Source organism: Schistocerca cancellata, chromosome 9, assembly GCF_023864275.1.
Source record: "Schistocerca cancellata isolate TAMUIC-IGC-003103 chromosome 9, iqSchCanc2.1, whole genome shotgun sequence".
NCBI classification, from domain to species: domain Eukaryota; kingdom Metazoa; phylum Arthropoda; class Insecta; order Orthoptera; family Acrididae; genus Schistocerca; species Schistocerca cancellata.
In genome coordinates, this window is record NC_064634.1 from 260933874 (window position 1) to 260946241 (window position 12368).

Here is a 12368-nt window from a genome sequence, read left to right on the forward strand (position 1 = left end):
GACAACATACAAATAAATTCCACTTACTAATCAATCTGATTCTGCCCACAGTACTTGTTCACTTCAAGTTGCAGCCCTATCGCAGTATATACCATATTTAATATTAATAGCAAACATGGTACCACTATGTATAAAAATCAACTTTATAAATGCAGTAGAGGGCAAGTGATTTTGTACACTCATTTCATGTAATTCACACACCTGGCTTACTGCTTCAATTGATCTTTCATAATTTATTATATACTTTCATAAAAGAAATAACGAAACGAAACAATTTATACTAAATAACGAACAACAAACAACTAATATCAACCAGGAAAACCATGACAAAACGAAATATGGAGATCTGCGCCTGGCCATGTATTGGCAGGAAATGAACTTGTGGGTCATGTGATTAACACGGGATGGATGATGTCAATCGTCATAATTTTCTTCCCAAGAAATCTTGACAGTGCCATGAGGTGAAATGATGTCATGGGGTGGCCAATGTGAATGTTACCAATTGAAATGCATTGCAGTATGTTTTGACGGGACCTGATGTGGTATGATGGCCAGTGTGAACTGGCTTTTATTAAGGCCTGTCTACACACAACGACGATCTGTTTGCACAGATAAACACACAAAGGTCTGTGTGTGTGTGATAGATCTCTGCAGTTGTGCTATGTTCAGACGACACAAGTTCCTATCTACTGCTTGCTACCATATTTCAACGTACAAAAGCAGTTTCAGTGGCAAATGACTACACCCTCGTAACCTCAAAGTTTATTTTATTTATGCAGAAATGGAGGGCATTCTGTAATAGTCCATGTTCACAACTTGATTTGTAAAAGAAAAAATATTACAAGGAAAAATGCGAGAAATAGAAAGATCGATCAAAATGGTCAAGAAAGTAGCTGATTAAACGAAGGCAGTTTTCACACATAAACTTACTTCGAGTTGCAGAGCAAACCTTATGTTTGTCGTAAATATTAGAGGATGGATTTTGAAGGGTACAAAAATCTTTTGATGCTCATAACTCCTCATATAATATGGATATATATTTAATATGTTTGTTTGTAAGGCCATCTTCCATAGTAGCTGTTAAATCAGTTATTATTGGTTTTTCCATCTTAAGTTTACTGCAATTTAATTAAAGCTAATTTTACATCAGACACGTTTCACTTTTATTTATAAAGCATCTTGCATGCTTATTCCGCATATTGGGAACATATGTTTGTGCATTTTTTGTTGTTTCACATTAAAAACGGCTGTTTGTTTATAAAATTCGACTGCAGATTACTCACATTGTGGGTCTAGTGCAGCAGGGGATACAACCCGTCGGCTTTGAACAATGACGTCACAAGTCGCCAGAGACCATGTATTAGAAAGATGAAAGAGCTGAGGAGAATGTTGAGAAACAAAGGAATGCGAGAGAGATAAACATTGATCTTGTCAAAGAAGCCGAGAAGCGATTCTTCTTAGTGTTGTAGCTCCCTTCTGTAGCTAATAAGTGTTTTTTGGCTTTTTAAAAAAAAATCTCACGAGATAGAATAAACTGATCCTACTTTATTAAGCAATAGTGTTTTTTGGCTTTAAAAAAAAATCTCACGAGATAGAATAAACTGATCCTACTTTATTAAGAATATCTTGTCAAAAGCCGAGAAGTGATTCTTCTTAGTGTTGTAGCTCCCTTCAGTAGCTGATAAGTGTTTTTTGGCTTTTAAAAAAAAATCTCACGAGATAGAATAAAGTGATCCTACTTTATTAAGCAATCAGTAAAAAAACGAAACTGAAACATAACAGCAAAAGCTGTTATGTTTTAGTTTAGTTTTTTTTATTGATTGCTTAATAAAGTAGGATCACTTTATTCTATCTCATGAGATTTTTTTTTAAAAGCCAAAAAACACTTATCAGCTACTGAAGGGAGCTACAACACTAAGAAGAATCACTTCTCGGCTTTTGACAAGATATTCTTAATAAAGTAGGATCAGTTTATTCTATCTCGTGAGATTTTTTTTTAAAGCCAAAAAACACTATTGCTTAATAAAGTAGGATCAGTTTATTCTATCTCGTGAGATTTTTTTTTAAAAAGCCAAAAAACACTTATTAGCTACAGAAGGGAGCTACAACACTAAGAAGAATCGCTTCTCGGCTTCTTTGACAAGATCAATGTTTATCTCTCTCGCATTCCTTTGTTTCTCAACATTCTCCTCAGCTCTATCATCTTTCTAATACATGGTCTCTGGCGACTTGTGACGTCATTGTTCAAAGCCGACGGGTTGTATCACCTGCTGCACTAGACCCCACATTGTTTCAGTCTGTTGCTTACATATTCTCCAAACCACTGCTTCTTCGCTCCTTGTTGGCAACAGCTAATGTCGAAAGACTTCGTTTCGCATATACAATTGACAGTACTTTTTTTAAAAAAAAAATAAACATAGATGCAGCACAAGAAATACCACAGAAAGGTAAAAAGTGTCGTGTGTAAAGTCTTTGGCGTCAACCGCTGCTAACAAGAAGGCAAGAAGCAGTTGTTTGGAGAACATGTAAACAAAAGGATAAAGCGCTGTCAGCAGTTTGCACGTCAGCTTTATAAAGAAAACACTGTTTTTAATCTTAAACAACAAAAAATGTAAAAACTTATGGATCCAATTTTCAGAATAAAAGCGAAAAATGTCTGGTGTAAAATTATCTGTAAGCTTAAGATGGAAAAACCAGTAATACCGGAAAAATACTTGCACGAGGAGAATATTTTCTCCACATCAACGGCTACAAAGATCTAGAATTTACTACTGCAGTTTCGAAACAAACATTGAGTGAAATCATATATAACACATGCGATGCTATTTATGCTGTCCAGAAGGATGATTTCATGAAGATCAGTAAAGTACTGTACCTCATTTCTGACAAGTTATAGAGAATATTTTTACAGTTTTAGACAGTATATTCTTATAAATTATATATGTGGCCAATGAACTATAATACACTTTGTTTCTGAGACAAGATTTTCAATTCCGTGCCTGCAGTTCACCAACTTTCGCATCAGAATATAAAGCAACATTCAGAACTCTATACAGGGATCCATATTATAGCAGTAATTGGAAAGTTTTACTTCTAGTATTGCGGTGGTGAATTCTACAGTTCACCTTTAAATCTCTTGTTATGGATGATGCATTATGGTTGGAAGTAAAACACATGTAATAATAACCATATTCCAGAAGCCACTGTTCCAAGATCTTTCATTATCAGTTCAAAACAGCAGTCTGATTGCACTCTTATATAGAACAAAAAGGATCTACTTTTTTTTATATTTTGTCACGTAAGATTATGACATAGGTCAGTACTAAGTAACTGTATGCCAGCAATCTCCAGCACAACATCCAATAGATTTTCCTGCTTTGCAGTGAAGCCTACAACGATTTCTTAGAAAGTGTTGTATCGTTTATCTGTTGGCTGTATGGTGCACTACTTGCAGCTTTTCTGTCAAAGACTGAGAAGCAGCTGTCTTCTTATGCTTATCGCTGTGTTTCCTGCTTTTCATATAACACTAACATGTATGACTCATATACATTTTGATTCATTAGTAGAAGAACTCTCGAGAACACCGATATGTATCTGGCTTATTAAAATTCATTATACAGACACAGATGACTGGACAAACAGCTAACTCAAACACATTTTGTATCCAAGATTTGAGGTGATCTCCTATCCACCCGCTCCTTCTCTGCAAAGATGTGTTGTGAAAACACAGATTTGAACAGTTTTGCTCAAACCTGAAAGTCCAATTTCCAGGTTTGCTCACAGCTTATGTTTGCACAAATGTACCATTCACACGCAACGGTATGACGACGCCGATGGTATGTACACAAATATTTGAGCAGACAGGTCTGTGTGTGCGCGGGTGCTTACGTTTCAAGTTTCAGCTGGAACAAGAAACATTTATCTACCGAACTGAAACTGCCATGAGCCCTGTCGATGCGTAACGATCCGTCTGAAAATATGTTTTCGCGCATCACATCTGTGCAGGCAGATCGTTGCCTGTGCATATGAGATATGTGCAGATATTTGATGTGTGCAAACCTGGGAGTTGGAGGTTTGAACGAAATTTCTCAAATCTGTGGGTCCTAATTACATCTGCGCAAATATGTTGGAGCGCGTGGATAGGAGGTCGCTGCAAATCTGGGACAAGAACATGTTTCATTCACCTGTTTGTTCCGTCACGTGTTTCTCGTCTGCGTATGCACCAGATCGGTGGTGTGCACAGTGAATGTAAAAATGGCAGATGCATGTCAGTGTTCTGGAAAGTTTATTGCAGAACAATCTAAATGTATAGGAGTCACAGAAGTCTGTGGAAAATTAAAAGCACAGATACAGAGGTGGATTTCTTTAACAGAGAAATCACGGCAGATAGAGAAACGGTACACAAGAAAAAAGAAATCTCTGCAGGATGTTTACAGCTAAAATCTAGGGAAAGTAACGAAAGTTATTCGGTCTGGCGCCGTGGTATTTTTAGCATATTTTCACTCAGTACTGTCCTATACCATAACGTAATGTGAGATGTGACAGCGTAGCAAGAAAAAAATAAATAAATAAAATAAAAACAAAAATGTAGTCCCTATTTGTTCTAAGGAAGAGTGCAGGTAGAATATTGTGTTAAGCTGATAGTAGAAGATCTTGAAAGAGTGTGTAATGGATGTAGTTATTTTTGCACTTCTTTTACTTTCTAATATCATAAGTAGTTCATGACGAGAATGATTTAGAGCAAGAGCTTCTGTACAATGGTTTGCTGAAGGGAAGGGGGACCAAACTGGGGGAGGGGTGACAAGTATTTTTAATATTTTGGAAGACGAGTGGCGATTTGTAAGTACTGGTAACCATAAAAACGTTCCAGTTCCAAGTCTGTTAAAAACCTGCGCCATACAGTCTTTGAAATCATTTTCTGGAAAGAAATATACCTTATTATGCTATATTTTTCTCTTTCCCTGTGTTGTAGGAGCGAGGGAGTGATCCGCCTTGCCCTTAGGCATGGACACTTTTGGTTTAGAGGTAACTGTAGAATGCACTACCACAATACTCGAAGTAAAACTTCCCACCCATATTATGAGTCCCTGACTAGAGTTCAGAACAAAATTTTTTATTCAGTTGCAAAAGTTCAGACAGAGAATTGAAAATCTTGACTTAAAAACAAAATGTACTATAGGTCATTGACTGTGTATATAATTCCTAAGAATGTACTGAGTCTCAGACACGTCTGAAACGTAGAAAATATGTGTCGTGTGTACGTGCCATATTTGCAGCACACATATTTGCGCAGGTATCTGCGCAGCGAGTTTTGCCTACGGTTGGTTTTTAATAGTCGTGGAAGAAGTTTCTTTTCAGTGCTAGGCTTTGGATAGTCATGGCTGGTGTTGTGGGCACTGTGTTGCGGAAGGGGGTTTTACATTTTAATGGCGGTGGAAAAGTGTTATTTCAAAATGGGGCACCTATTTATTTTGCTGGGTATGATTTGTCAATGAGAACTTACTGACACTGTTGTTCAGTATGATACATGTGTTATTCAAAAATGTTTCTGCACGCACTCTGTCTGCTGCGAATTCTGCAAAAACGGCCGTTTCTGTCAACAAACAGGGATTTCTCCATATAGTTTGTGCATGCTTATATTGTTTTCATGCTCTAGGTACGTTATTAATTGCAGCATCTGTTCGTCAAGTTTTACGACGACCATCTTAACCTTTCCGATAATGTTACAAATCAGCGTTAAGTTTTTCAGTCAGTCTTGTCCGTTTTACATCTGTTGGCAGCAGAAAGATGCCCTTTCAACAGCCGAAGGGGTTGTGTAGATTCTGTGTTAGATACAGTAGTGTTTATGGAGTACAGTAACAGACGGAAAAATTAATTAATGTGCATCGATTTTATACAGCCAAAATAGGGGTGCAAAGAAATGGTTTCCTGATCCAGAATACATGAAGCAGTTTGAAGGACCAGTAATGTACCCAAATGAAATCACTGCAAAATGGAAAATGCCTCCATACAACAACAAACTTGCTCCAGTCGAGAAGACTGTGCAAAATATGACCCTCAACTTTGGACCACAGCATCCAGCGGCACACGGTGTACTACGACTTGTACTCGAGTTGGATGGAGAGGTAAAGCAAGCTTTTTCCCTTGATTGTATATTTTAAATGCTCGCTAGCTGGTTTCAGCGAAGTATTCATACTATTGATAGAAATGGATTTAATTAATGAATACATGAAATAATTAAAGGATACTCAAATGTTTTTTTTTTAATTTTTCCCAATATGTTTGATTTTCATTGTTACAGCACCCCTCTCACTAAGAAAGAAAAGTTATGCTGTTACAGCATTATATTTCAGTTTTTCAAAATTCGATGTAATAATTTTCTCAACTGTTCCCAGGTTAATACTTTAGTATCAAGAGTTTCAATGAAAAGCAGATGCAGAAGATAGTGATACAGTCTGCTTGATGTATAGTGGCAGACTGATATGTAGTGAAACCATTGATGTAGGCCAGATCACAAGGTGACAGTATGGTTGCGAGTTGGTAGAGTAAATAAATTTTCATGACACACACACACACACACACACACACACACACACACACACACACACACACACACATTATGTTTCTCAGTTATATTTATGGTATATCCCCAGTGGAAACCCCCTATTATCACACAGTGGTCTGATACATTCAAGTTATTTATATGTTTGAATGCAGTATTAATAATATCTCTGCCCATAACCCCTATTCCCCCAGGAATCCCAATAGTTCGATTGTTGATATATAAATGTCTGTATAATCAGAACTCGTACAGAGGTTTTGGGTTAAGGGAAGCATCAGATTCTGCTCGTCTGCTTTGACGCGTGACCTAATGATGATACGGTTTGTGGTATCACTATGATGTGATGTGTTGTGAGTTTGTTATATTTGATTGTTTGATGGCGCTTATATAAATGTGTGGGGGGTGGGGAGGGCGTGTGTGCCTGTGGTGGCCAACCTAGATGGTATTGCCTTAGGTTTTTGTTGGTAACTAATTATTGTTTTGGGTTTATTTTATAGTAATTGTGATGTTTTGTCTGTTATATATTTATGGTTGGTCGGTTGTGTTTTAATTCATGTATTGAATGTGGAGAATTTGGGTTTTTGAGTTGTTGGGGTTGTGCTTCCAATTTTTGGAGCTGTAGGTGTTGGTATTTCTTTTTTATTGATAGCTGTGGTTCAGCTATATACACTACCGGTACATGATCAAGAGTATCCGGACACCTGGCGGAAAATGACTTAAAAGTTTGTGGCACCTTCACTCAGTAATGCTGGAATTCAATATGGTGTTGGCCCACACTTAGCCTTGATGACAGCTTCCACTCTCGCATATGTTCAGTGCTCATATGCTCAATCAGGTGCTGGAAGGTTTTTTGGGGAATGGCAGCCCATTCTTCATGAAGTGCTGCACTGAGGAGAGTTATTGATGTCGGTCAGTAAGGACTGGCACGAAGTTGGCATTCCAAAACATCAATGTAGGCCTGTGCTGTGATAGAGCCTTGCAAAACAACAAAGGGTGCAATCCTCCTCCATGAAAAACCCACCACACCATAACACCACTGCCTCTGAAATTTACTGTTGGCACTATGCACGCTGGCAGATAACGTTCACTGGGCGTTCGCCATACCCACATCCTGCCCCACATCCTGCCATCGGATCGCTAAATTGTGTACCGTGACTCGTCACTCCACACAACCTGTTAAATTGTCCAATGTGTACGCTCCTTACACCAAGCGAGGTGTCATTTGGCATTTAACAGCATGATGTATGGCTTATGAGCAGCCACTCGACCATGAAATCCAAGTTTTCTCACTTCCCGCCTAACTGTCATATTACTTGCAGTGGAGCCTGATGCAGCTGGCAATTCCTGTGTGATGGTCTGGATAGGCGTCTGCCTATTACACATTACGGCATTTTTCAGCTGTCGCCGTCTCTGTCGGTAAACAGAAGAGATCGGCCTGTATCCTTTTGTGCTGTAAGTGTCCCTTCACATTTACACTTCAATATCACAAGAGAGAGAAAGGAAAGATAGAAAGAATACTTTGGCAAACTACGAAAGGTGGAAAAATAGCAATGAAGATGGAATAACTGTATTGTGGACAGACATAGATCTGGAAGAAGGAAAGATATTGCAATGTTTGAAGTGGAACTAGCAGTTAGGAGAATGAAAACAGGAAAGGCATCTGGGATAGATGAAGTAAGTTATGATAAAGGCTACTGGACTTACTGGGCTACAATGGTTATATAGATTGCTAAGATGCATAAGGATGTAGAAATGTGTGCCTGAAGAACGGGGAGGAAACAGTAATTCTGTTTTTAAATGAGGGAGACAGAAAAGTATGTAGTAACAATAGAGGGAGCACTCTTGCATCACAAGTAGTAAAAATCGTGGACAGGATACTGAAAAGAAGATTGACAGAAAGGAAAGCCAGTTGCAAGAGGAACATGGCTTTTGACATGGTAGAATGAAAGTGGACCCAACTTCAGTATGAGACAGATGATGGAAAGTCAGGGAGTTTGTGGAAGATTGATGGTGACATCTCTTTACTTAGTGTAGGCATAAAATATTTTGCCCAAGGAAGGGTGTGGGAGACCTAGGAGAGAGAGGGAAGTGGAAAACTAACAATTGAAATTCTTCAAGCAATGTAGGAAAAGTTTCTGCTATGTTCAGATCACAGTTTGAAGGAGGAGTATTATGAGGTTGAGACAAGGGAGTGGTATCACCATTATTGTTTGTTATGGTGATGGATAAAATTTTGAAAGGGACCAAAGCAGCTCATAAAAGAAGAGAGATGAAGTAAACACTGTTTGCTGCTGATACTGTGTTGCAGAGACAAAACATTAAGAAGCCTGGCCTGAAATGCAATGTGGGGGAAAAAAGTAAGACAGTGGAGGTAACCAGAGGAGGCAGAGAAGGGAAAGGTCATATTAGCAATAAAGGACAAGAAAAGTGAATTTGCAAAAAACTGAAATATTCAGGAAGTGAAATAATGTGGAGTAAAAGGTTGGAGGAAGAAATTAGCAATAGGGTACAAGAGAGCACTGCATTTTACCAGAGAGTGAAGAGCTTAGTCTGGGGAAGGGAGTCGCCAATGAAGTGTGGGGAAGTGATGTAAAAGACATATTTTAGACCCCTATTGACATATACATTGGAGACCTGCATGAGTAGAATCCAAAACAGTGAAATGAAAATCCTAAGAGTTGTGTTAGGGAAAATGAGGGGAGACAGAGTGAAAAATGAAGATGTTAGGAAGGAAATTGGAATAGAATAGAATAGAACAGTTGAGGGATAGAATTGAGAAGAGTAAGTTAAAATGGTTTAGGAATGTAAAGAGAATGGAAGACGAAACAATGTCAAAACAAATGATGGAGTCCAAATTTGAGGGCAAGTTTGATTGACTCAAGTAACATCAGTTTAAGAAGGCATCTGGGCTGGAACAAAACAGAAAAACGTGAAGACCACTTAAGAAGGAATATGGACAGGAACAAAACCGAATAATGGTGGAAAAGGGGGGAGGGGTTAAGTGCCAAATGTGACAATGATGGATAAAAGGGAATGAAGAGGATGGGGCTGTATTGAAGGCTTGTTACTAGACAAGAAACATTATTTTAATTCTGTTATCTTCATCTACGCCCTTTCAGAGCAAGCTGATTTTACTTGATTGATACTTCTAGAATTCATGTGAATTCTAGTAGTGTAATACACTGCTTGACAAATGCTAAGGAAAAGAGAATACGCATTGTTCGACAGGAATACTCACAGGTAATGGTACACTACATTAAACACACTACATATGGAATAGAGATGGAGTGGTTTATTTATAATGAAACATGGCACAGATTTCACCAGATGAGAAAGCAGGGTAACAGATACAAGAAATTCACATTTGACTTAGGTCAGACCCCCAACATAAAGGTTGATATAGGATTCATGGTAATGAATACGTGCTCATTGGGCACTGGTGCACATATTGCACCCATTACACAGGCTACCGACTGTCAAAGGAGTTCTTGATGGACATTGTCTCACTCCTCTCTCCAGGCAAAATTTCAGTTTTTGCATTGAGCACAGATGGAGTGTTCGGTGGGAAACACACATGCCAAGAGCATCCCAGGATACTCTAAATGACTTAGAGCCAGGGAGTATGTGGCTGTTCAATACATCCAGTATCTTCTCTTTCCAGTGTATCTGACACTTCAAGGCCTCTGTGGCAAGGAATTGTCATCCACAAACAGTTGGGACCTTATGCACCCATAACCAGGTGGACATGATCTGGAATAATATCCCTTCTATACCACTGTGCCGTAATGGTACCTTGCGCAAAGATACACTATGGTGTTCGGCCATTGTAGATAATGCCAGCCCACACCAAAATGCCTAGACCATACTGTTGATATTCATGAACATTCTGTTTTGTATAACATGTTCCACTCTCTGTCCACACTAACTGGTGGCCAGAATCATTGCCACTGTTAACCGGGATTAATTGGAGAACATCATTCTGGACTACTGTTGCTGACACCACCCAACATGCTCCCTGCACCAATGAACTCTTTCTTGATGATGGCATGGTTATAGTGGGGTGCATTTAAGAGGCTCTTGAGTATGCAAACCACCCTGATATAATCACTGTTAAAATGTTCTGGCAGAGATATTTATCAGTAGCTGTTGCAAGATCTGCAACAATCGGCCTAGGAGTGCGAGACATCTGTTCCTTTTAGCCATTAGGGCTACTTACCGATCCTTTTACAATGTAGTGGTCTGTCTGTGACCAACAATATGCTTTTACATAAGATTTCCACCTTCATCATGCCTAATTGTGAGATGACACTTATGGACATACCAATTTCTGTGCCACAATAGTGACACACTGACCAGCTTCAAGCTGTCCAATTGCTCAAATGATGTGTTGGAGACATGTTGCTATACCACACGGAATGTCACACTAATGGTTCCACAACCAACTTCATCAGACTCCATTCTACATGAACTGTCGAATACATACAGTGTTCGTGCACAGGCTTCGCTGCAATTAACACGCCCCGCCCTCTACATTTGTTTCTGCTATGATTGGACAGTTGTTCCAGAGCAGTTGTTGGTTGTTCTGTAGCAGTTGTCGAACAACATAGTTAGTTGTAAAAAGTCGCTATACGCTACCACTACCCATTTTCCATGGTTTTATAACAGATTGTTGAAAGTGAGATACATCTGTTATTTCTTTGAAGCTATCCACTAAGCCTTCTTAAAAACTAGGGTGACTGTTTTAATGACATGAGAAACTAACTATCAGTAGTCTATGATAACCGCCACTAGATGAGACGCTAGTTCTTCTGAGTATTCATTATAAAATCCAACAAATATTCAGTCTTGTGCTGTGACTTTCCTTGTGTCAACTGACTTTGCTCACTTATAGCATCTAAATGTACTTTTCCCAACATCTGTTATTTTTGCACTTGTGTGATGATTGAGAGGTGTGACATTAGCGAGCTTCTTTCCAGTAAGTTGTTTGGAAAACAGTGTGTTTTGTCCAGCAATACCAGTGTGCGTACTGGAGCTTGCTCCTTCTTAAGGATAGATATTCTCCACTGACTACATAATATTACTCATAACATAAATGTAATGCACAGTGTAGGTGGCATAATCCATATCACTCAGGCAAGGGGGCTATTTTCACCGTTTCAGATGTTATTGAATTTAGCATATGTCAAAATTCAGGAGTAAGAAAGAAACTTGTTTTTTTTTGTTTTCTCCAAAAAAATTCCTGCCCCGAGATACAGGCCTCCAAAGATGACACTATGAACACTATTTTGAAGATGCGAATTTCGGAAATTTTTCTAAAATGCTGTATCTCTGTAACAGTTCTAGATTTTTTGTTAGAGTTTTTTTTATTTGAAAGATAAATTGATTTATTTGAAAGATAAATTACTTTATGATTACAATGGTATCCTTCGTTTGGATATATCTGTCAAAGTTCTTTTACTCTTGCCTTTTGAATTTTTTTTCATAATTTATAGAAATTTTTTTCCTAAAAAATGTCAATCCAGAAAAGTTAATTTTTTTCTGTTGAATAGTACCATTAGTACCATATTCTCTGTAAAGGAGAGCTTCCACTTTTAAGCTGGACAGGTTTTATTTTAAAAAATATTTTTTTTTAACTTTCTATGTCTTCACTGAAGATGTTTCTTACTAATTACTTTGTTACAATGTTTGTTTCTGTTGTCTTTGTAGTTATTTCTTAAACTTTCTTCATTGCAGTTACTTGTTTTCACTTTCATTGTTGCAGATATTTCTTAAACTTTCTTGTAGTTTCTTGTCAGTTTCTCTGGGT

The 12368-nt window shown here is 38.2% G+C and overlaps 1 protein-coding gene across 1 annotated transcript in view; it reads left to right on the plus strand.

Annotated features, from left to right (window-relative positions):
• Positions 1 to 5320: 5320 nt before the first annotated feature.
• LOC126100442 (NADH-ubiquinone oxidoreductase 49 kDa subunit-like) overlaps positions 5321 to 12368 on the plus strand; it is a 49131-nt gene continuing 42083 nt past the window's right edge. Inside the window, exons 1-2 of the mRNA XM_049911048.1 lie at positions 5321 to 5478; positions 5900 to 6125. Of these exons, the coding sequence (XP_049767005.1) occupies positions 5378 to 5478; positions 5900 to 6125 (327 nt within the window). The 5' untranslated portion in view covers positions 5321 to 5377. The remainder of the gene's footprint in view (positions 5479 to 5899; positions 6126 to 12368) is intronic.